Source organism: Chiloscyllium plagiosum, unplaced genomic scaffold (assembly GCF_037043375.1).
Source record: "Chiloscyllium plagiosum isolate Xiang-an unplaced genomic scaffold, Cpla_swu_hap1 HiC_scaffold_14, whole genome shotgun sequence".
NCBI lineage: Eukaryota > Metazoa > Chordata > Chondrichthyes > Orectolobiformes > Hemiscylliidae > Chiloscyllium > Chiloscyllium plagiosum.
In genome coordinates, this window is record NW_028270152.1 from 13095275 (window position 1) to 13121871 (window position 26597).

At 40.6% G+C, this 26597-nt stretch overlaps 1 protein-coding gene across 2 annotated transcripts in view; it reads right to left on the reverse strand.

Moving 5' to 3' along the window:
• prkar2aa (protein kinase, cAMP-dependent, regulatory, type II, alpha A) overlaps nt 1-26597 on the reverse strand; it is a 207328-nt gene that overhangs the window by 26578 nt on the left and 154153 nt on the right. For both annotated transcript variants that reach the window (XM_043707638.2, XM_043707640.2), the window contains exon 5: nt 19055-19161. In XM_043707638.2, the coding sequence (XP_043563573.1) occupies nt 19055-19161 (107 nt within the window). The remainder of the gene's footprint in view (nt 1-19054; nt 19162-26597) is intronic.

Sequence of the window (26597 nt, forward strand, 5' to 3'; positions counted from 1 at the left end):
CTTAGCTTGAAATGTAAAGCTCATAAATGTTGGCTTGCATGCACTCCTATTACATGACTGTCATATATTGAAATTTAAATGGTTGAAGTGTAGTTTTAAGATATAATGCTTAACAGTGACCATAAATGCAAGGCTAAATTGAAATATTTAAACTTTATTTCAGCATTTGTGCTCTGAGGAACAAACAATTAAAATACTAATGGACTATGATATATTTAACATGCATTGTAATAATCAGAAAAGAAAAGGGAGCAAATATGAGGGGGTGTGTTGAAAGAGGAAGGACAGTTAGAACAGAATGTTCAAACATTACTTATTCAATTCTTACTCTATTGAAATGCTATTATTCTTCCAATTCCTGAAGTAGGTTTTATCACAGCAATGCCAGAACATGAACTGAAACTTTCCCTAGTTAGTTAGCAGACGGGAATTTACAATAGCGATGTGTTAAACAAAAGAGGTTTGAGGCTCCATAATCTCAGTTTTTTGAAGTAGTAACAAAGAGGATTGCTGAGGGAAGAGCAGTGGACATGATCCGAATGGATTTCAGTAAGGTGCTCAACAAGGTTCCCCATGGGAGACTGGTGAGCAAGCTTGGATCTCATGGAATACAGGGAGAACTAGCCATTTGGATACAGAACTGGCTCAAAGGTAGAAGACAGAGGGTGGTGGTGGAGGGTTGTTTTTCAGACTGGAGGCCTGTGACCAGTGGAGTGCCACAAGGATCGGTGGCATATAAATGATTTAGATATGAATACAGGAGGTATAGTTTGGAAGTTTGCAGGGGATATCAAAATTGGAGGTGTACTGGACAGCGGTGGTGGTAACCTCAGATTACAACAGGATCTTGATCAGATGGGCCAATGAGCTGAGAAGTGGCAGATGGAGTTTAATTTAGATAAATGTGAGGTGCTGCATTTTGGGAAAGCAAATCTTAGCAGGACTTATACACTTAATGGTAAGGTCCTCGGGAGTGTTGCTGAACAAACAAACCTTGGGGTGCAGGCTCATAGCTCCTTGAAAGTATAGTCACAAGTAGATTGGATAGTGAAGGTGGCATTTGGTATGCTTTACTTTATTGGTCAGAGTATTGAGCACAGGAGTTGGGAGGTCATGTTGCAGGTGTACAGGACACTGGTTAGGCCACTGTTGGAATATTGCATGCAATTCTGGTCTCCTTCCTATCAGAAGGATGTTGTGAAACTTGAAAAGGGTTCAGAAAAGATTTACAAGGATGTTGCCAGGGTTGGAGGATTTGAGCTCTAAGGAAAGATTGAATAGGCTGGGGCTGTTTTCCCTGGAGCATCAAAGGCTGAGGGGATAAACTTATAGAGGTTTATAAAATCATGAGGGGCATGGATAGGATAGGTAGACAACGTTTTTTCCCTGCGGTGGGAGAGTCTAGAATAGAGGGCATGGGTTTAGGGTGAGAGGGGCAAAATATAAGAGACCTGAGGGGCAGGTCTCTTTTTCATGCAGAGGATGGTATGTGTATGGAGTGAGCTGTCAGAGGAAGTGGTGGAGGCTAGTATGATTGCAACATGGGTATATGTTGGGTATATGAATAGGAAAGGTTTGGAGGAATATGGGCTGGGAGCTGGCAGATGGGACTAGATTGGGTTGGAATATCTGGTCGACATGGACGAGTTGGACCGAAGGGTCTGTTTCCATGCTGTACATCTCTATGACTCTATTACAACCTACACAGGTAGTTTCCAATCCTTTGTTTAAATAAAAGGATTATTAAATCAGTGATAAGTCACAATAACAAGATGCTTAAGATGTGACAGTTCGAATGCAAAATTTTAGTAAGCTTAATGTAGAAAACAGGGTATAAAATGTAAAGTAGATGTTGATAAAAGCCCACGTAAAACTGATAAAACAGAGAAGGATTCCAAACTGTAGTCTAAACAAGTCAGCAAGTCAATTAATCTTAAACTGTTCTATTCACTTTTTAACATTTTGGCTCAAATTGATATAGATATAGTATGTAACTTAAGAGTGAAACAGCCTAAATATCTGTGTTAGTGAGTGTACCTTTGCTATATGGAAATGTAATTTCAGTTGAAAAGGACATGGAGACAACAGTTTCTGATCACAAATATTATTTACCTTCGGTGCAGTGTTAAGAAATCAGGTATGATTTATCGGTTTTTAAACCAAAAATAATAAAGGAAGTCACAGCAAGCTTAAAAGGGGAAAAACATGGTAGTTCGTTCCCTAGGACACAGGGAAATAACGAGAAAAGAGATCAATCTGAGACTGGTACCGTTAGGAAAAGGAGAGAGTCAAAACAGTCAGGGCAGGCAGGAACAAAGCAGAGAACAAGGTACAACTGATAAATTAACTGCATTTATTTCAATGCAAGAGGCCTAATAAGGAAGGCAGATGAACTCTGGGCATGGCTAGGAACACGGGACTGGGATATCATAGTTACAGAAACGTGGCTCAGGGATGGACAGGTCTGGCAGCTTAATGTTCCAGGGTACAAATACTATAGGAAGAATCGGGGTTGGGGAAGGGATGGCAAGGGAGGAGGGGGAATGAATTTTTGGATAACAGATAGCAAAATGGCTGTACTTAGGGAAAATACTCCGAGGAATATATCCATTGAAGTTATTTGAGTGGAACTGAGAAATAAAAAAGGGATGGTCACTTTATAGAGATTTTATTAGAGAGCCTCCCCCACTCCCTGAATAGTCAGTGGGAAATTGAGAAACAAATTTGTGAGGAGATCTCAGCTTTCTGTAAGAATAATAGGGTGGTTATGGTAGGGGATTTTAACTTTCCAAACATAGACTGGGACTACCATAGTGTCAAGGGTTTAGCTCGAGAGGAATTTGTTAAGTGTGTACCAGAAAGTTTTCTGGTTCAGTATGTGGATATTCCTACGAGAGAAGGTGCAAAACTTTACCTACTCTTGGGAAATAAGGCAGGGCAGATGACTGAGATGTCTGTGGGGGAGTACTTCGGGGCCAGTGACCATAATTCTATTAGTTTCAAAACAGTGATGGAAAAAGATAGATCAGATCGAAAAGCTGAAGTTCAAAACTGGACGATGGCCAATTTTGATGGTATTAGGCAAAAATTTCAGAATTGGAAAATGGGAAGCCTTCAAACATGAAATGAGAGTCCAGAGACAGTAAATTCCTGTTAGGGTGAAAGGCAAGGCTGGTAGGTGTAGGAAATGCTGAACAACTAGAGAAATTGAGGTTTTGGTTCAGAAAAAAAAGGTGTAGACAGCAGAGACGAGTGAAGCCTTCGAGGAGTATGAAGGCAGTCAGAGTATACTTAAAGAGGTATATCAGGACAGCAAAAAGGGGACGAGATAGTTTTGGCAAATAGGGTTAAGGAGAATCCAAAGGGATCTTATAAATACATTAAGGACAAAAGGGTAACTCGGGAAAGAGGTGGGCCCCTCAAAGATCAGCAAGGCAGTCTGTGTGTGTAACCTCAAGAGATGGGAGAGATACTAAACGAGCATTTTGCATCAGTATCTACTGTGGAAGAGGACATGGAAGATATAGAATGTAGGGAAATGGATGGTGACATCTTGAAAAATGTCCATATTACAGAGGAGGAAGTGCTGGATGTCTTGAAACATATAAAAGTGAATAAATCCCCAGGACCTGATCAGGTATACCCTAGAATTCTGTGGGAAGCTTGAGAAGTGATTGCTGGGCCTTTTTGCCGAGATATTTGTATCATCGATCGTCACAGGTGAGGTGCCGGGAGACTGGAGGTTGGCTAACATGGTGCCACTATTTAAGAAAGGTGACAAGGACAAGCCAGGGAACTATAGACCAGTGAGCCTGACATTGGTCATGGGCAAGTTGTTGGAAGAAATCCTGGGGGACAGAATTTACATGCATTTGGAAATGCAAGGACTGATTAGGGATAGTCAATATGGCTTTGTGCATGGGAAATCATGTCTCACGAACTTAATTGAGTTTTTTGAAGAAGTAATAAAGAGATTGATGAAGGCAGAGCAGTGGACACAATCTATACAGACTTCAGTAAGGCGTTCTTCAAGGTTCCTCATGAGAGACTGGTAAGCAAGGTTAGATCTCATGGAATACAGAGAGAACTAGCCATTTGGATTAAGAACTGGCTTGAAGGTTGAAAGGGTGGTGGTGGAGGGTTGCTTTTCAGACTGGAGGCCTGTGACCAATGGTGTGCCACAGGACCGGTGCTGAATCCATTGTTTTTCGTCATTTATATAAATGATTTGGATGTGAACATAGGAGGAAAAGTTAGTAAGTTTGCAGATGACACCAAAATTTGAGGTGTAGTGGAAAGCAAAGAAGGTTTCCTCAGAATACAATGGGATTTTGATCAGATGAGCCAATGGGCTGAGGAATGGCAGGTGGAGTTAATTTAGATACATGTGAGGTCCTGCACTCTGGAAAGGCAAATCAGAGCAGAACTCAAATACATAATGGTAAGGTCCTGAGGAGTGTTGCTGAACAAAGAGACCTAGGTATGCAGGTTCATAGTTCCTTGAAAGTGGAGTCACAGGTAGATAGGATAATGAAGGAGTCATTTGGTATGCTTTCCTTCACTGGACACAGCTTTGAGTATAGGAGTTGGGAGGTCATGTTGCAGCCGTTCAGGACGTTGGTTCGGGACCTTTTGGAATAGTGTGTGCAATTCTGGTCTCCCTACTAACGGAAGAGTATCATGAAACTTCAGAAAAGATTTACAAGGATGTTGCCAGGGTTGGAGAATTTGAGCAATAGGGAGAGGCTGAATAGGCTGGGGCTGTTTTCCCTGGAGTGTTGGAGGCTGAGGGGTGACCTTATAGAGGTTTATAAAATCATGAGTGGCATAGATCGGGTAAATAGACAAGGTCTTTTCCCTGGGGAGGGGGGAGTCCAGAACTAGAGGGAATAGGTTTAGGGTGAGGGGAAAAATTTAAAAGGGACCTAAGGACCAATGTTTTCACGCAGAGGGTAGTGCGTCTTTGGAATGTGCTGCCAGAGGAAGTGGTGCAGGCTGGTACAATTACAACATTTAAAAGGCATCTGGAAGGGTATAGGAATAGGAAGGGTTTAGAGAGATATGGGCAAAGTACTGGCAAATGGGACTAGAATAGGATATGTGGTCAGCATGGATGAGTTGGACTGAAATGTCTGTTTCTGTGCTGTACATGTTTATGAGTCTACATGTCTTTGACAGGGTACAAGTAATGCGAGCATCAGAGTAAGTTTTCTAAAGCAGGCTGAATTGCTGTGCAATGAAAGCACACAGCAGCTTTTAAAGTAGGTTCCTTTAAGCCCAGTAATCTTTACAGTGCCAAATTTAGCTGCTTCATATGGTGAAACACATTTAACAATAATGAATATTCTCCAGACACAGCAGCAGAATGTTCGATTCATAACTTTACAATGACTGCAAATCATCCCGACATCATTTAAGGTCTGTATAAACCAGCAATGTTGAAAGTGTACTAATGCAGTAAAATGCAAAGAAAAGGAGGGAACCCATTTACCCACAACCAGAATCCAGCTTGACACACAGCAGATCTAATATGCAAGTCAATGATGGTAAATGACTGGCATCGACCCGACAATGTGAAAAATTACCCAGGTATGTCCTGTACATAAAAAGGACAAATCCAACTCAGCCAGTTACCATCCCAGCAGTCTACTCTTGATCATAGGTAAAGTGATGAAAGATGGCATCAACAGGGCTTTCAAACAGCTCTTGCTCAGCAATAACCTGCTTAGTGGTTCCGCCACCTCCTGACCTCATCATAATCTTGGTTCAAAAATGGACAAAAGAGAAGTTTTCCAGGGGTGAGGAGAGAGTGACAGCCCTTGGCATTGAGGCTGCATTCCACCAAGTGTGGCATCATAGAGCCCTAGCAAAACTGGAATCAATGGGTATTAGGGGCAAACTCTCCAATTAGAGTCATACCTGGCAAATATGAAAATAGTTGGGATACTTGGGAGGTTAATCATCTCAGCTCTGGGAAATCTCTGCACGAGTTTCTTAGGGTAGTGTCCGAGGCTGCTTCATCAATGACCTTCTCTCCATCATAAGGTCAGAAATGGGGATGTTCACTGATGATTGCACAATGTTCAATTCATCTGGACTCACCACATAAAATGCAGTGGCTACAAGAGCAGGTCAGAGATTAGGAATACTGTGGTGAGTAACTCATCTCCTGACTCCCGAAAGCCTGCAAGGCACAAGTCAGAAGTGTGATGGAATACTCCCCACTTACCTCGATCAGCACAGCTCCAAGAACACTCAATAAGCTTGACACCACCTAGGACAAAGCAATCCAATTTTGTGGCACTGCATCCACAAGCGTCCACTCGCTCCGCCACAGACACTACTGTAATTCACCAAAATCAGCACCTTCCAAACCCATGACCACTCCATCTAGAAAGACAAGGGCAGACAATACATGGGAATACCAGGACCTACAAGTTCCTCTCCGAGTCACTCCCATCCTGACTTGGAAATACAATTGCTGTTCCTCCACTGTTACTGGGTCAATATCTTGGAATTTCCTTCCTAATGGCATGACCAGTCAACCCACAGCAGGTGGACTGCAGCAGTTCAAGAATGCAGCTCAGTACTACCTTCTCAAGGGCAACTTCCGGCTCGCCAGCCAATGATGACATCAGCCTACAAAAATGAATAAATTAAAAATTATTGTTATTAATATTTGCCACCTTCAGGTAGGATGTATGATCCTTGATCAATAAGCAAGGTGCAAGGGAGTGGGACTAAGTGAACAGTTGTTTTTAAAAAGGCTCAAAATGTGATCTCCTTCTAGCTGCATGATTCTATTATCATGAATTTTGGAAGTACTCTGTCACAGTATAGAGACACTGCATCCAGAGATGACAAAAGATGTAGGGAAGGGATGCAACAAATGGAAAAGCAAAAATAGGGTTGAAGGTGTTGAGTCTGTGCAGCTGGAAATAAAATCTTATTAACAAACAGACATGAAGCTCAGCTCAGAATTATGCAGGACACTGTTGTTTCACACAATCCAACTTGAGTTAGTGAAGTGAAGAAATTGCTACTAGCTCCAAATTCCAGAATTAGACAATTGTTTACACTTACAAGGTGACCACAGACTGGGCTCTTAATATCACAAACATCTTAGGAACATAAAGACAGCGTTAAACAAGGAGTAGTTTTCCTCAAAACTGTTGGAAACTAAAATATACTACCTTTACTTAAATTGGAATTTCATTCTAACAGTGTTGTGTAATGGATAGTAATAAGAAAGGTGACTCTTCAAATCCAGTCCATGCAATTTTAATGAGGTGATAACTAATTGGTGAAAAGTGCTTCCTTTCACCCTATTTCATTCCCTGTAAAACCACTCATGAGGAATCTTACACAACAGAGAGCCAAGAATTGCAAACGTCATCAAAACACCAGAATGAATTCATCACTGCTCTTATTACTTCAAAACATCAAAAATAGATACCACTAGGACAAGAAACACTATGATATTGTCTGTGATGTCTGTTGTAGGAAAGTTCTTGGAGAAGATATTGAGGGACAAGATATATGCACATTTCAAAGAAAAGTGACAAGTAAGTGACAGGGAGCATGGCTTGTACAGGGAAGGTCATGTCTCACCAACCTGATTTAAATTTTTGAAGAGATGACAAAGATAACTGATGAGGAAAGGGCTGTGGATATAGTTTATATGAACTTAGTATGGCATTTGATAAAGTCCCACATGACAGATTGATATAAAAACTAAAATCACATAGGATTCAGGATGGGCTGGTTAGATGGATACAAAACTGGCTTGGTCATAGAAGACAGAAGGGAACAGTGGAACAATATTTTTCAGAATGGAGATTGGTAACGAGTGGTGTTCCATAGGGATCAGTCTTAGGTCCTCTGTTGTTTGCCATAAATGACCTAGAGGAAAATGTAGGTGGTCTGATTACTAAGTTTGCAGATAACATGAAGATTGGTTGAGCTGTTGACAGTACCAACAATTCTGAAAGGATACAACAGGATAAAGATAGATTGGTGACTTGGGCACAGAAATGGCAGATGAAGTTTAAATTCAGACAAATGCCAGGTGATGCATTTGGAGGATCAAATTTAGGGGTCAGTTATACTGTAAATGGCAGAACCCTTCGGAACATTACAGACAGATCTGGGCATGCAGGTCCACAGTTCCCTAAAAGTGGCAACACAGGTGGCCGAACTGATTAAGGCAGCATACGGCATGCTTGCCTTCATCAGCTGGGGCATGGAGTATAAGAGTTGGCAAACTATGTATAAAATCTTTGTCAGGACGCATTTTGGTCGCCACACTACAAGGAGGTCGAAGCTTTGGAGAGAGTGCAGAGAAGGTTCACCAGGATGTTGCCTGGTCTCGAGGGTATTGGCTATGAGGCAAAGGTTAAACAGACTAGGATTGTTTTCACTGGAAAGACAGCAGCTGACAGGAGAACTCCAAGGTCTATAAAATTATGACAGGCTTAGATAAGGTGGGTGGTCAGAGACTTTTTCCCAGAATTGGTTTCAATTACAAGGGGCACAGGCTCAAGGTGAAAGGGGGCAAATTTCAGGGAGATGTGCGAGTCAAGTTTTTCCACAGAGTGGTAGAAGCTTGGAACACATTGCCAGAAGAGGTGATGGAAGCAGGCACATTGGCGACAATTTAAGAAGTACCTGGATGATTACACGAATACAGCTGAAAAATGTGTTGCTGGAAAAGCGCAGCAGGTCAAGTAGCATCCAAGGAGCAGGAGAACCGACGTTTTGGGCATAAGCCGTTCTTCAGGAATTCCTGATTCCTGAAGAAAGGCTTATGCCCGAAACGTCTCCTGCTCCATGGATGCTGCCTGACCTGTTGCGCTTTTCCAGCAACACATTTTTCAGCTCTGATCTCCTGCATCTGCAGTCCTCACTTTCTCCTAGTTGATTACACAATTAACGAGGGAATAGAGAGATATTGATCGAATAAGGGCAGAAGGTTTGTTTTTATTTATGTAGTGCATGATGATCGGCACAGACTTGGAGGACGGAAGGGCCAGTTCCTGTGTTGTGCTTCTCTTGCTTTTTGTTCTTCTTTATATTCAAGACACTAACTTTCCTTTATGTAGTACATTTAACCTAGAAGGTTGCACGTGCACTTTGCAGACCACAAAAGACAGAAGAAATCAATGAATAAAGGAACATACTTTAAAACCTGATGAAGACATTCACAACATGGGTCAATAGGGTTGGATTTTGAGCCTCCAGGTCTGGAAACAGTGGTGGGTGGCAAAGGAGTGCCTCCAATATGCATCACAGTTCACCAACTTCATCCCAAATTGGAGCCATATTCATGAAGAGCAAGGAGCTAATTAAATGAATTAATTGTCCATTCACAGCCCTGTTTTTATCCCCCAAAGAATTCACTCATCGTATGTGGGCATCACTGGTTGGATCAACGCATCAACCTTTGTTGCCCTTGAGAAAGTGCTGGTGAACTGCATTCTTAAACTGCTACAATCTATATTGTGTAGCTGCACCCAGAATGCCATGAGGGAGGAAGTTGCAGCACTTTGAATGGTGATATATTTTCAAGTCTGGATGCTAAGTAGCTCGGAGGGGAACTTGCAGCGGAAAGTATCTGCTGGTCTTGACCTTCTGGATGGTACGGTCATGAGTTTGGAAGACGGTTTCTTCGAAGCCTTGGTGAATTTCTGCAGTGCATCTTCTAGCAAGTGAAGATGGTTGGGATAAGGACACTACCCTGAGGAAGTCCTTCAAAGATGTCGAAGAGCTGCGACGACTGACCTCCAACCAGCGCAATCATTTTCCATTGTGCCAGCTATGGCTCCAACCAGCTCCGCTCCCCCCCACCCCAACAATTCTCACTGGGGTCCCTTGATACTACACAAAGTCAAATGTGGCCTTGATGTCAAGTGCAGTCATTCTCACCCCACCCCTGGAATTCAGCTTTTTTTCCTTGTTTGGATCAAGGCTGTAATGAGGTCTGGTGACAAGTGTCCTAACAAAACTTAACTGAGCATCAGTGAGCAAGTTATTGCTAAGCAATTGCTGCTTGATGATACTCCAACAGGTACTTTCTATCATTGATGATAGAGTGTAGACTGATGGGTGGTTAGATTCATCCTGCCATTTGTGCACAAAAATAAGGACTTATGGGCAATTTTCCACATTGCTGAATAGCTTGTGTATTGTAGCTGTAATGGAATAGCTTGGCTAAGGACATGGTAAGTTTTGAAGCAGACGTCTTCATTACTATTGCAGGAATGTTGTCAGGGCATATAGTGCTTCTGACCATTTCTTGACATTGCTTAAAGTGAAAGAGCTCTCTTAAAAGGTATCTTTATTGATCAGTGACCTGTGAAACAGAAATCCCTAAGAAAATACAGGGGAAGGTATAAAGAGAAGATTTGACCGCTGGCTGGTTTTGAAATTTAAATTCTTCAGTAAATCTTAATTGAGGGTTTTATCGGACTACTATTATAGAAGGGAAAATAAAAGATTAGTTGGAGAAAGGAGCTGTAAATAGTTGTTAGTTAATTATTCTCGTTTATACTTTAAGAAAAAGTTGTTCATTTTTACTTTAAATGGTTCTTGGCCTCTCAAAATTTCATAGATTACTGCACAGGATAAATCTTTTCTGTGTTGCTGGTTTAAATTAAACAGGGGAGTTTACCCAGTGATGTAACACTGATACATGGTTTCTGCTGTTGAATTTATGACAGAGTAAACACATTTTGGCAATTTGGTTAGTTTTGATTTCAGAACAGAAGACTCATGGTCTCAGAACAGAAGACTCATGGTCTCAGAACAGAAAGTAGATAAGGGATGGCAAACTATTCACTGTATTCCAACTATGGGTCTGACTGGTGCCTTATATACTCCACTCCCTTTGAAATAAACACCGATATCCTATTTGTCTTCCTCCATTACCCACTGGACTTTGATGCTATCTTTTTGTAATTTGTATATTAGGAATCCCAAATACCTCTGACTGTAAAAAGTTAAAAATCGCACAACACCAGGTTATAGTCCAACACGTTTAATTAGAAGCCTAGCTATCGGAACGCTGCTCCTTCATCAGGTAGTAGTCACCTCTGATTGTGGCATTCTGCAGTCTTTCATCATTTATATAACACTTAGATCTGCTATTTTTTCCCTGCCAAAGTGCATAAGCAGCATTATATTCCAAGTTTTTTTTGCCATTCACATATACTGTCCATGTTCATCTGCAGACATATCCTCACCACCCCACCTATTTTTGTAGTATCTGTAAATTTGGCAATATTCACTTTCTTCATCCAAGTTATTGACATATCGTGAATAGCTGTGTCCCCAACACAGTTCCTAATGGCACTCTACTAGTTACATGTTGCCATCCATGCCTCCCCAATCCTGACACTCTTAGTTAGCCAATTCTCCATCCATGGTATTACATTATCACCAATACCATGACTCTCATCTTATCCAGTCAACTAATATGCAGTACCTGACTGAACACTTGCTGAAATTCAAAATATATTACATCCACTGAATTCTAATAAATCCATCAGGCATGATTTCCCCTTCACAATGCCATACTCTCATATTATGCATTTCTAAATGCTCTGCTACTACATCCTTTATAACAGAATCTAACATCATCCCGTTACGCTAACTGGCCTGTATTTACCTTTTTTTATATTGTCTCTTTACCCTTTTAAATAAAGGTGTTATATTAGCATTTTTCCAGTCCTCTGTGATATTTCCAGATTCCTGGAAGATTACTACCACTGCATCCACTGTCTCTGTAGCTTCTTCCTTTAAAATCCTGGAATGCATCCCATCATTTCTAAGAGGCATGTTGGTTTTCAGCCCCCTTAGTTTCCTTAGTAGTTTTCTCTAGCGATAATTATTGTACTTATTTCCTCTCCTCCTTTACAAGTACTTGTATTTAGAAATTTTGGAATGCTGCAAGTGTCTTCTGCTGTTGCTGATGCAATTAATTTAAGTCCCCTGCTGTTTCCAGATTCTCCATTATTATTTCCCTTGCCTCATTCTCTAAGGGACCCATGTTCACTTTGATCTCTCCCTCACTGGGCATATCTTCGCAACATGCCATGAACTAGTTTCGTAAAACATCTGCCATTGTTTCTCAACGACCTTCCCCAGTCCACTGTAGTCAGCTCTGCAACACTCCCTCTAAGCCGCCCCATATGCGTGCACTGCCTCTGCAGGGTTTCACATGCAGTGATTGATCAGTGTGCTGATGCCAACTGGGAGAGAGACAGCACGAAAGAGAATGCACGAAAGAGCAAGAGAGAACACTGCAGCTCGGCCCTCATTGCTTTGTAATTACCTTCATTTAAGTTTAGCACATTTGTTTCTGACCCAAGTATCTCCCCTTCAAACTGTATGCTAAATTGTATCATATTATGGTTACTGCTTCTGAGGGGATCTTTTACACTTATATCATGTATTAAAACTTCATTATATGCATCACCAGATCCAGAATAGCCAGATCACTGGTTGGATCCACATCATATTGTTGCAAGGAAACTGTCACAAATACAGTCCTTGAATCATTCCTCATGGCTACCCCTGTCATTTTGACTATCCTAACCCATATGCAGATTAAAGTCAGCCATGAATCATGCACTGCCTTTGTTACATGCCCTCATTATCTCCTGATTTAATCATTGTGTCACTGCATTGCTACAGTTAGAGGGCCTATAGACGACTCATATCAATGTCTTCTTCCTCTTTTTTTTCCTTCTTACATCCACCCATATGGATTCTACATCTTGATTCCTTCCTTTGAACTCATTTACAGATTTTTTAAAAATGGTTGTATCCTCAGTCCCTTGCTGGGCACTGTTAGCCAAATAGCTGCCCTCTAATGCTGCCATATCTTCTTGCCTTGGAAGTCTACATTTCCCCTCTCCCAAACACACTCCCTCCTCCACCAATTAGTTTAATGCCCTCTCTACAGCCCAAGTTAATCAATTCACCTGGGCACTTGTGCCAGTATGGTTTAAGTTAACCCCATCCTACCAGAACAGCTCCCTTCTAGCCCATACTAGTGCCAGTGTCCCACAAACAAAAACACATTGCAAACACACCAATATTCTGGCCTCAGATTTAACTTGTTGACTTTATGACAGTTTGCCCATGGCTCAGTTAGTAATCTAGAGAATGCCACTTTGGGGATTCTATTTTTTAATTCACTAACCGTTCAGCAGAACCTCCTTCCTAATCCTACCAGTGTTGCTAGTACTAATATGGACAACAATAATAACAACCACCAGATCCCTCTCCTCCATACCCAAGATCTTCACCAGTCGAGGGGATGTTCTTAATCCTGGCACTGGGCAGGCAACACAGCCTTTGGGACACCGCTCATCATTGCTGAGAACAGCTTCTATCCCCCTAATGATACTGTCCTATTTAGTCCTCCCACTTTAATGGCTCCCTGCACAGTTTCCCGTGTCAGTTTGCTCATTCACACAGCAGCCCCCACTTTCATCTGCAGATCTTGCAAGAACTCTATAACTACTGAACAATTGCAGGGGCAGAGGCTTCCTAACTGCAACCTGCTGGGTCCTCACCTGCAGTCACACCCTCGTGTCACAATTAATCAATCACAGACCAAGGTTGAATGATCTCTTCTGAGCATTTTGGTGACTTCTCCCATTCTTGATGTGGTGCAATGTCTGCAGCTCAGAGTCCAGCTTCTTGACTTGGGTAAATGCTAGCCCAGCCAGTAATGTTCATGTCCTGTGAATGATCGTTTAAAAATCTAATGGAACACCTCCATTCAGTCCACAAGCAAGGCTCTGAGCTTCAAGTGGCCTGTAATTTTAATTCAACACTTGCTATCACATTGACATCACCAACCTGACTGTTTCAGTGAACCTCAAGACCAACTTGACAAATAGCATCTCATCACGGGCACATTACAGCCTTCCAGAATCAACATCAAGTTTAACAATATCAGACCGTAATCAGTGTTTTAGATTATTTCCCTTTGTTTTAACGTTCTACTTTGCTGTTCTTTTCACTTTCAAACAGTAGCACACTTGATCTTAGTCAAATCTTTTGCTTCTTTGTTATTTTTCTTGCCTTATCATTTCCCCTCACCATGCAAAAACTAACTCGTCTGTCAATCCCTCCTGCCTTCCAGACCTCACCCTTGTTCCTCTCCCACACAGAACTTGCTGAAAATCTATCATATCTCTAACCTTTCCCAGTTCTGACGAAAGAACATCAACCTTAAACATTCATGCAGTTTGTCTATTCACTAATGGAGCCTGACCTGCAGAGTATTTCCAGTATTTTCTGCGTCTATTTAAGATTTCAAGTATTAAATGCAGTATTCTGCCTTTCGCCTTCTTAAAACTAGTTTGAAATCACAACAGATATGCACTAGGTGTGACATAATACTTAAAAAGAGAGGGTTTTGCAGTCATAGCGTTTTAGAATCTGATTAGGACCTGGCTTCTACCTTTTTACAAAGGGGAAACCACTTCCATCTTAAATTACAAACATCACGACTAACTGGAAATCAATTAGCAAAACACGATATAAAATTACTGGTTCTTTTTCAGGATGGTACTCCAAAATATTTACTTATATTGTTAAATACAACAGGTTCCTTCATTACCTCTCTGTTGGTCCCACTTGACAATTCACCTCCCTAGTCAATATACTCTGAGGATGCATCCTGATGCATCATTAGCCCATCTGGCACCAGCATTACATTTTCAACACATAGTTAATAACATCTCTCAAACAGTTTTCCAAATCTAATGAACATTTCATTTTGAATATATTTCACTTGTAATATTCCATTAAGCATGACTAAATTGACACTTATTTTCATCTGCCAACATGATCAAACTTCAATGAAAATAATTCTGAATAAGAATTCTGGATATGTGCCTTCAGGAATATCACATTAGGATGTGGAAACCACAAATAAGGCATATAGCACGAACAAATATACCATAAACAAATCACCCAACCAAAAATATTGAGCATTTTCAATATTTTCTGTTTTAATGTTTCCAGTATCCTTATTTTTGAAACAAATATTGATTTCATTGCAATGACGGTTTCAATACATAAGGCTGAAGTACTAGTTAATCTGTTATCTCCGTTAAGAGGATCAGTCATTAATCTTCAGCTAGCAAGCATAAATCTAGACAAGCAGAAAGTAGTTCCAAGCACAGCCAATATCTTCCAGTGATCTAAATTCTTCCTGGAACTGCTGCTATTCTAACCATAAAAGGAAAACTCACAATGAAAATGACAGTGCGAGACAAATGGCTGTATGACACCACTTATCTACATGGTGCCTGTTTTCAATTTAGAAACAAATGGACTTAACCATTAACTATTTGAAGCACATCAGCTTCATATAGGATAAACCCAAGCACGACGACATAAATTATCAAAACATTTGAATAACTTGAATGAGGTTTTAACCAAATAATGCAATATGATATCTACTTCAAACCACATTAAATACATTTTTAATGTTCTCAGAAGTAGTGTAATTAACTTCCTTTCAAAGTACAAAACAATTCAATAATTCTACATTGTAGGAATGGAAAGGGCTTCAAATAAAAAACTAGGGAAGTCTTTTTTGACTTGTATATGAATGAAAATATTTAACGTCCAATACTTCTTTAAAAATATAAATTTGGTTCTCTCAAATAGATTTCCTTATAAATTTTACTGGTTTAATATATATTATACCATGAATGCTGAGAAAAAAAGTGGCTTATGGAAAATTTTATGCTTGTGTGTGAAAGTGCAGTTTGTTTTATGATTCAGCTATCAATACCTACAAGAAATCTGTAAAAACCTGCAACGTATTTCACAATAAAAATCGTCAAATAATAGTTATTTGATCATTAACCAAATAACCTACATCCAGAGGATGCACAACAGAAATACTGCAAGCTGCAAAGCAAAAGATTCTAAAATTCATGATTAAGTGCACAATGTACACAATGTATATTGTAAAATCTAAAACTCAAGAGAACCTGAGCATGGCATCACTCCAACACTTATTATTTTGATGAAATCAGGAGGTCTAAATTTCATAGCTGTAATTTAAAACACCTGCATACTTTGCAAGGTTTATAGTTCAGTGCGTACTTCTCACCAGTCTCTAAACAGATCTACCCACAAAACAGAAAACAGTAGCAAGAGTAGGCCATTCAGCCCATTGCATCCACTCCACTATTTAATACAATCATGGCTGATCCTATACCTCAATGCCATTCTCGTAATCTCTGCACATACACCCTTAGCTTCTAGAAATTTGTTTCTTCATGAACATTTTCAGTGACTTGGCCTTCTGTGGTAGAGAATTCCATAGGTTCACTGCCCTCAGTGAAGACACTTTTGAGTTGCAACAAGCAAAATGGCCTACCCTGTACGCTAAAACTGCGACCTTCCAGCCAGAAACATCAATCCTCCATCCAGTCTGTCCCCGTCAGAATTCCATACTTTGTGAGATCCGCTCCCATTCTAAATTCCAGTGAATAAAGACCCAATTGATCCAAAATCTTCTCATACCATAAATCTGCCGCTCCAAGAGTCACCCCTGGAGAACTTTCACTGCTCTCATAAGATAAGACGACTAAAACTGCACATAATACTCTTCTGATGTGATCTCACCAAGGCCCTGTACTGCTACTATAAGTTGTCCTTGCTCCTGTACTCTAACTCTCTTGCAACGAAGGTCGATAAAGACTTGCCTTGCCAACTCCTTGCAAGCTATTTTCAAATTACATATTGCCCAATCTGCACTGACAGTGGCAGAATACATCAAGCCAATGGACACATGTTCTACAGGACCAAAGGTAAAATTTGTGAGAGATTTCACTTTTCGTAAATTTAGGGATACAAGCTTCACGGTAGCTTCAAAACCTCTAAACGTATAAGAATATCATAGAACAAGATTGTACAGAAGGATGCCATTCAGACCACTGCATCTGACCTGGCTCTAAAAGAGCTGTCCAATTCACTTTTCCCTTCACCCTCCCTCTACCCCTTGATTGAGAAGTCAAGCTCTGTAATTCACTGTGACATCACAAAACAAAGACTTGATAAAAGTATGCAACATTTCCCAATTTGTCTTTTAAATCCAGGTTGACAGAAAGCATGGAACAGAGTTGTGAACTTAAGATGAATTAATATTTTTTACAACCAAACGTAGCCTTCAGATCAACAAACTGTCTTCAGGTCAAGAAAGCTTGACAGAATAATTACCTGGATATCAGGGTACAAGAATGCAATATCAGAGTAAGAAATACCTCTGCACAACCTTCACAAAATTAAAGATGGGTAATAAATACAAAATAGAGTTTAGATTAGATTACATTACAGTGTGGAAACTGGCCCTTAGGCCCAACAAGTCCACACCGATCCGCCGAAGCGCAACCCACCCATAACCCCTACATTTACCCCTTACCTAATACTACGGGCAATTTAGCATGGCCAATTCACCTAACCGGCACATCTTTGGACTATGGGAGGAAACCGGAGCACCCGGAGGAAACCCACGCAGACACGGGGAGAACGTGCAAACTCCACACAGTCAGTCCCCTGAGGCGGGAATTGGACCCGGGTCTCTGGCGCTGTGAGGCAGCAGTGCTAACCACTGTGCCACCGTGCCGCCCACAAAAAGGAAAGCCAATTTGATCAGTGGAAAGAGCAACTGTAAAACTACATCAACTAGGTTGGAAGGAAGAAGTGAAGAAAGAAAAACAAGAAAACTAAATCAACTCATTTGTAGGATCTTGGGGTATGAGGGTTGTGCCAAGATTAGACTGAGTGACATCAAATGAGGGAGGGCATGTTAGACTATTTGGAAACCTGGATATATCACTAGTGTTGATAAAACAAATACATCTCACCTAAAAGCAGTTTGCACTGACCTAGAATTTGCTTTCAGTTTGTGAAGGGACCAACTATGGTCATTTCCTCTCACTATTGCACCTAACCTACACATCCCTGAACTATGGGCAATTAGCATGGCCAATTCACTTAACCTGAATTATAAAGACAGATTACTTAATTTTAATATACGCAATGACATAGATCAGGTTGTCATGTAACATTACCTCACAGCTCAATGTATTGGAATTTCTTAAGGAACAGGAGTGGAACTAGGACAACTGGCCCTTCTAGTTGGTCCATCATTCACGAAGATCAAGTCTGATCTTATATCGCAACTCGACTTTCAGTACTATCCCTCAGTTCCCTTTGTTTTCAACATTCAAATTTTGTCCCAAATATTCACAATAACTGATCGCTCAGAGCTCTCCTGCATATAGAATTCTAAAGATTCACAATACCTCTGGGAGAAAATAATTCTCATCTTCTCTGTCCTGAATTATCTCAGACTGTGATTCCCCAGTTTTGGACTCCGAGCCAGAGAAAACATCTTCCCATTTTCTGCCCTGTCCAGCTCTTAAACATTTTGTATGTTTTAATTAGATCACCTAATACCAAATTGCAGGAAATACAGGCCATGTCCATTCAATCTGTCCTCACATGCCAATCCTCTCAGTTTGGAAATTAGGCTTGGCAACATATAATCAAAGACAGCAGTACATAATTTTTTAAAAATTTAATAAACATCCACTCATGTTACTGTGATTTTGCAGTGCAATGTTAATCTTGCATTGAATGCTTCCTTAACACTTCAGAGTGCTCAAAGATAAGTACAATATTTATTCTTCAGACCCAAAGGAAATGATGTACGTGGAACAGCTTGGTGCTTTACAAAATAAAAGAGGTTTAATGATAACTGATTAAAAAGTAAAAGGTCAATGGCTGGACCTGAAAAATAAACACCAACTAAATTGAGCTGACCTGCAAAACAAATTATTTTTAAAAATGCAACAGAATTTCATTATCAAGTGTGTACAGCAGTTTGGAGTTATAACATCATGGTGAAGGCCACACACAACATCGCTAAATGGGCTAATTTTTAAAAGAAATTTTGTTTAAAAATCAGGTTTAAACAGGAACCCTGTAATATTATGAAGTTAAAACTCCTTACCGTTCAATTACATAGAAATTGTCTCCATCATCATCTTGGTCAATGACATGTTCTGAAGGTTCAACTTTCCTCTCGAACATTGCATCAAGGATTTGATATATTTGTTCCTGTTAATTATAATGGGATGTCATGAGTTAATATAATTTTTTAAACTTTCTATTTCATTCCTCCATGTGGAACAAAATCGCCATCAAGAAGTGAAAACAAATCCTCTCAAATGTAGTTTAGATACCATGACAAAAACAGTTTCAATAGGATGAAAAAGATCATGAATTTCCACTTGACACTCAACACTTCCAGTAACAAGAATCAGCTAACATTTTGCTACAATGTTCAATTATAAAACACCATTCAAACTTAAGGCATTCAATATGATCATTCAAAATTGAACCTGTGTCAATATAATGAATTACACTTTTTTAGATTAGATTAGATTACTGAAAGTGTGGAAACAGGCCCTTCGGCCCAACACGTCCTCACCGACCCTCCGAAGAGCAACCCACCCAGACCCATTACCCTACATTTACCCCTTCACCTAACACTACAAGCAATTTAGCATGACCAATTCACCTAACCTACTTGCCCCAAACTTTGCAAATAACAAATCAGCAGAGAGCACTATGCACATTGGGTCCATTTGGTAGCAAAAACAAGAAGGCAGATAACTATCTGAATGGCTCTGAAAGGAGAGATGGATCAGTACAAAACCTAGCTGTCCTAATACTCTAATCAGTCAGTTAAGGTAAGCATGCAGATGGAGTAGGCAGTGAAGACTACAAATGGTATGTTGGCCTTTATAGTGACAGGATTAAAGTGCAGAAGCAGGGATGCCTTGCGGAAATTAAACAGGACCTTAGTGAGACCACATTGGGAATATCTGGTCTCCTTATCAGAGTTTTTGCTATAGAAGGAATCAAAGACTAATCCCTGGTATGGCAAGAATGACATCGAATTCAGAGAATCCCCAAGTGTGGAAACAGGCCATTCAGCCCAACAAGTCCATACCAACCTGCCAAATGGCATCCCAACCCAGGCCCATTCCCACACATTATCCCAGTAACCATGCATTTCCTGTGGCTAATACACTGAACCTACACAGTCCTCAACACTTGGGGCAATTTAGCACTGCCAGTCCACCTAACTTACACATCTGTAGTCTGGAGGAGGAAACTGGGGCACCTGGCGGAAACCCACGCAAACAGAGTATGTGCAAACTTCACACACAGTTGCCAGCAGATGGAATTGAACGTGGGTCACTGGTGCTGTGAGGCAGCAGTGCTAACTACTGAGACACCGGCCGCCTCTCATATGGAGAGCTAGAATCAATTTAAGATTTACTCGCTGAAGTTCAGAAGAATAGGGATGGGAGGATCTCATAAAAGCCTATAAATTTCAAATAGGACTAGACAGGGTAGATGCAGGAAGGATGTCCTGGGTCTCATTTACAAATTTGGGCAAACTATTTAGGTCAGTGATGAGGAGAAATTTCTTCACCCAGAGCATATACCATTCACTACCGCAGAAAGCAGTTGAGGTCAAACATTGTATGATTTCAAGAAAGAGTTGAACATAGGACTAAAAGGATTAAAGCATATGGGGAGAAAAGCAGAACTGACAACAGAGTTGGATGATCTGTAATGATGAATGGCAGAACAGGTGCAAAGGATCAAATGGGCTACTCCTGCTCCCATTTTTTATGTTGCTATGTTTCCAGTTAGAAAGTTCCCGGTCCTTTGACCTTCCTGCATCACTTATTTCCTCTCACACTTTGTTTTGTGACAGAAAAAATACAATTGGATTTAAAGGAATAACTGTAAGGCAGCCACAATACTGCTAAAAGCTACAGTGCAACATTGATGAAAACAACCATTCCTGAATTGCCAGTCAGAAGAATGATTAAGCAAGTTGACGAAGAGCCAAGGAATCTTTTTAAGGAAAGAAAATTATACTGTTTTCAATAATGTTTGAAGCAAGATGAAAATACCATATATTGAACTTTTTTTCAATAGCATTCTGGCATTTACAAAATATTGTTAGAACCATAGCAGGATCTTCACTCATGCTTTACTACATCATGGAGCCTGAGCAGGATGCAGGACCAGCAGTAGTGAGGTTAAACAAAACAGTGAGAGTCAAGACATCCCAGAAGCTGACAGACCATTGGTGGACCGGTGATGGATTCTGGAGCAGCAGCAGTGAGGTTAAAAGAAGCAGTGAATGCAAAGAGGTCCCAGAACAGACTGACCAGCAAGATTTTGAACAATAGTAGAGTAGATAAATGGTGGTATTTCTCTCTTCTCACAATCACATAGTGAAGTAAGTAAAAACCACCAAGTCCAAATTAAAAACTTTCCATTAATATTTTAGAACTTCAAAACAGCATTTCAATGCTAGATCAAGTTAAGGAGATTTGGTTATTGGTCTGACATAAACAAGAATAGGATTTTTCTATTCAATACTGAAGTAGAAGCAAGGGTAAAATAAAAGCAAGGGACCATACATACTTAGTCAAAATATGACTACGGAGCTCAGACTCAGACATCTTGCACTATGTGGGAAATCCCAGACACTCCTGGAGATCTGAACGACCATGCTCCGACTGCAGCAACTTAAGCCCCAGGTTCTGGAGCTTGAACAGCAGCAGAGGACACTGCAGTGCATTCATCAGGCCAATAAGTGGACAGCATGTGCAGACCAGATGGGCCAAATGGCTTGCTGTAAATTTCTGAGTCTATCATCTATAGCCTTGCTCAAAAATCAAGACTTCAATTGGAGACTGGTTTCCATACAGAACAACTGAAGGCAGCTTAATCAGCCATATGTGTGCATTATTTGCAAAGCAACTGGCAGAAGTTCCCAGCACTTTAGCAGTAGGACTCTGATTATGCGAAGAAGGAGTTCCAAGTATCTGTTTCTCGGGGGGGGGGGGGGAACAAAAAACAAAACTAGGGATTAAATTCCCAAAGCTTTAGTTCAGAAACGCTTCAGGTTTACATCAACAACTGATCCTTTTCTATTATGAAAAGAACATTAAAGAAGTTGAAGTCAACAATCACAATTAAGAAAAACGCCTCTAGTGTACATAACTAACAAAAAATATCTTCTATTGGCTCACCCACCAAGTACACCAGAAGGGGGAGAAAACTGCCTGATCAAAAGAGCAACTTGCTTACATGTGAATTTTGTGCATCACTGGTGATGGCATTTTTATAACTGGCCTTAAAAAATGAATACAGATGTTAATTTTTCAATTGAGATTCATTTCACATTAAAAAATTGACAAACAATTTACATTCGCTGCATTTTAGCTTATCAAACTGAAGATGACAGGTTCTGTAGACAAATGTTTTGATCCTGTGATGGATGTCAAGTCACATCTGCACTGAAGATGAAATCTGCAGAACTTTGATGGTATTCAAACATAATTACTTAATCATCATGAATGTTAATACGCCACAGAACCAACTGGAAATTTGGCACAAATTGTACTTTTCAGCAGAAACCAACAGGGGAGAAAAATAATAGTGTAGCACCAGTTTAACTCCAACAAATAAAAATGCAATTGACGAGCAGATGCTTCTTTCAGTGCCTTCACACATGAAAGCACCAGTTGGTGGAGGAATAAAGGCAGATGCGGAAATTTTCTCAATGTTATTGAATAATCTATCTAACAAATTATAAATGGATGTTAATTTGTCATTTTTTTGTATATTAATTTAGTATCCAGGGAACTTAACTTGCATTGTTTTTGCAATGCACAGGCTGCTCTCTCTGCCAGGGAATAAATGAATCATAGGGAAATTTCGAAAAAGGGGATAGAAAAATCACAGTTAAACAGGAAAGTACAGAAGTATTTAGCATGAGCAAGATCACTTCAACAATTAAATTCAAAATACATCACTAATTAGTGATCTGACGCAAAGTTTAGCGTGGGACAAATGGATGTGAATTCATGGGACAATGGCACCAGTACCGGGGAAGAAGGAAGCTGTTCCGACGGGATGGTCTTCACTTGAACCATTCTGGGACCAGAATCCTAGTGAATCGCATAATTAGGGCTGTCGACAGGGCTTTAAACTAAATGGTGGGGAATTCCAGTTATAGAGGAAATTAGAAAACCCAAATTAAAGGAGACAGTAAGAGTGCACAACTCAGGAGAGATTATTAAAATCTCCAGCACAGCCACATCGAACAGCGTGCTTGGAAAGAGTTAGCAATAAATCTTAATGTGCACCGGACAAAAGAATGACAATGAGAAGATGGATGATTTATGCAGGACTGAAGGTGTTATAATCTGAATACACGATGTATAAGGAATAAGGTAAATGAACTGTGACGCAGATTAAAGTTGGCAGATATGATATGGTGGGTATCTGGAGATGTGGCTGCAAAGGGATCAAAATTTGGAACTGAATATTCATGAATATACATCCTATCAAAAAGATAGGCAGGTGGGCAGAGGGGGTAGAGTTGCCTTATTAGTAAGGAATGAAATTAAATCAATAGTAAGAATTGAAGTAGGGTCAGATGGGATAGAATCTATGTGGGTTGAATTGAGGAACCACAAAAGGTAAAAAAAAAGGTTGGAGTTATGTACAGGCCTCCAAACTGTAGTAAGGAGCTGGGGTGCAAGGGCAAGATACAGCAGGAGTTAGAAAAGATGTGTAGGAAAAGCAAACCTAAAGTGGTCACGGGGGATTTCAATATACAGGAGGACTGGGAAAATCAGGTTGGTTGTGATTAGATTAGATTACAGTGTGGAAACAGGCCCTTCAGCCCAACAAGTCCACACCGACCCGCCGAAGCGAAACCCACCCATACCCCTACATTTACCCCTTACCTAACACTACGGGCAATTTAGTATGGCCAATTCACCTGACCCTGCACATCTTTGTGGATTGCAAGGGCAGGAATTTGTGGAATGTCTACAAGATGACTTCTTGGAGCAGCTTGTGGTGAAGCCCACACGGGAACAGGCAATACTGGATTTATGTTGTACAATGAGGCTGACTTGATAAGGGAGCTTAAGGTGAAACAACCCTTAGGAGGCAGTGATCATAATATGTTTGAATTTACTCTACAATTCGAGTGGCAAAAGATAGAATCAGAGGTTACTGTATTACAGCTGACAAAGGCAACTACACAGAGGCATGAGAAAGGAACTGAGCAGAATTGATTGGGAGTAGGAAAGACAGCAGAACGCCAATGGCAAGAGTTTCTGGGAGTAATTCAGGAGACACAGCAGAGATTCATCCCGAGGAAAAATAAACATGGTATAGGGAAGAGGAGGCAATCATGGCTGACTAGGATAGCATCAAAGCAAAAGAGAAAGCATATAATGTGGCGAACGGCAGTGGGAAACCAGAAGATTGAGGAGCTCAAAGACCAACAGAGGGCAACAAAAAAAAAAGAAATAAGGAGGGAGAAGATTAAATACAAGGGTAAGCTAGTCAGTAATATAAAGGAAGACTGCAAGAGTTTCTTTAGATATATAAAGGACAAAAGAGGGCATGGGCTACTGGAAAATGATGCTGGAGAGATAATAGTGGGAAACAACGAAATGGCTGAGGAACTGAATAATTATTTCGCGTCAATCTTCACAGTGGAAGACATGGATAATATCCCAAAACTTTGAGAGAGTGAGGGGGCAGAGCTGAGTATGATGGCCACCACCAAGGAGAAGGTGCTAGAAAAGCTGAATGGCCTGAAGGTGGATAAATAACCTGGACCAGATGGACTATACACCAGAGTCAAGTGTGGTGCTGGAAAAGCACAGCTGGTCAGCTAGCAAGAAAGGAACAGCAGAATCGACATTTCAGGCAGAAGCCATTCATTGGAATATTCAGGAATTCCTGATGAAGGACTTATGCCCGAAATGTTGATTCTTCAGCTCCTCAGATGCTGCCTGACCTGCTGTGCTTTTCCAATGTCACAATTTTCGACTTTGATCTCCAGCATCTGCAGACCTCACTTTCTCCTGCACCCCAGAGTTCGAAGGAAGATAGCTGAAGAGATAGTGGAGGCAATCTTTCAGGAATTGCTAGAATTAGGGAGGGTCCCAGAGGACTGGTAAATTGCTAACGTGACACCCCGTTTAAAAAGAATAAGGCAAAAGATGTAAAAATTACAGACCAATTAGTCTAACCTTGGACACGGGTAAGCTGTTGGAATCCATTGTGAAGGATGAGATTTCTGAATAAATGGTAGTGTACAGTAAAATAAGGCAAAGACAACATGGTTTCATCAAAGGGAAGTCATGCCAGACAAATCTGAGAATTCTTTAAGGAAGTAATGAGCTGGTTAAGTCAAGGAGAGCCAACACATGTTATCCATCTGGACTTCAAGAAGCCCTTTGACAAAGTGCCACACAGGAGGCTACTGAGTAAGGGCTCATGGTATTAGAGGCATGGATAGAAGCCTGGCAGAAAGCAGAGAATGGGCATAAAAGGGTCCTTTTCAGGGTCACAGTTGGTGATAATGGCGTTGAGTGTTGGGACCACAGCTTTTCACTTTATACATTAAGGATCTAGATGAAGGAACTGGGGGCACTCTGGCTAAGTTTGCAGATGATATACAAATAGATAGAGGGTAAGGTAGCATTGAGGAGTGAGGGAGGAGAAAGATCTGCACAGGTTAGGAGAGTGGGCAAACAAGTGGCAGATGGAATACAATGTGGGAAAGTGTGAGGTCATGCACCTTGGTCGGAAGAACAGAGGCATGGACTATTTTCTAAATGGGGAGAAAATTCAGAAGTTTGAAATACAAAAAGACTTGGGAGTCCTAGTCCAGGATTCACTCAAACTTGCAGGATGAGTCAGTAGTTAGGAAGGCATAGGGATTTATGGCATTGTTTTTGAGAGGACCTGAATATAAAAGCAGGGGTGTATTTCTGAGGCTCTAGAAGACTCTGATCAGAACACATTTGGAGTATTGTGCAGAGTTTTGGGCCACATATCTCAAGAAGGGTGTTCTAGTCCTGGAGTCAGTTCAGAGGCGGTTCATGAGAATGGCCCCAGGAGTGAAAAGCTTAACATATGAGGAATGTTTGAGGTCTCTGGGTCTATACTCAATGGAGTACAAAAGGACAAGGGAGAATCTAATTGAAACTTGCAGAATACTGAATGGCCTGGATACAGTGGATGTTATGAAGATGTTTCCATTAGTAGGAGAGACTAAGACCAGAGGGAACAGCCTGTGAGTAAATGGAAGATGTTTTAGAACAGAGATAAAAAGAAACTTCTTCAGCCAGAGAGTGGTGAATCTATGAAATTCATTGCCACTGACGGCTGTGGAGGCCAAGCCATTGAGTATATTTGAGGAGGAGATAGATAGGTTTTTGATTACCAAGGGGATCAAGGCTTATGGGGAAAAAGTGGGAGAATGTGGTTGAGAAACTTATCAGCCACGACTGAATGGTGGAGCAGACTCAATGGACTGAGTGGCCTAATTGCTGCTCCTATGTCTTATGGTCTCTAAAGAGATACATAGCAGAACTCATGAAAATTACTTCATACCTGACTACATCAGTTAAAATAGGTTACAT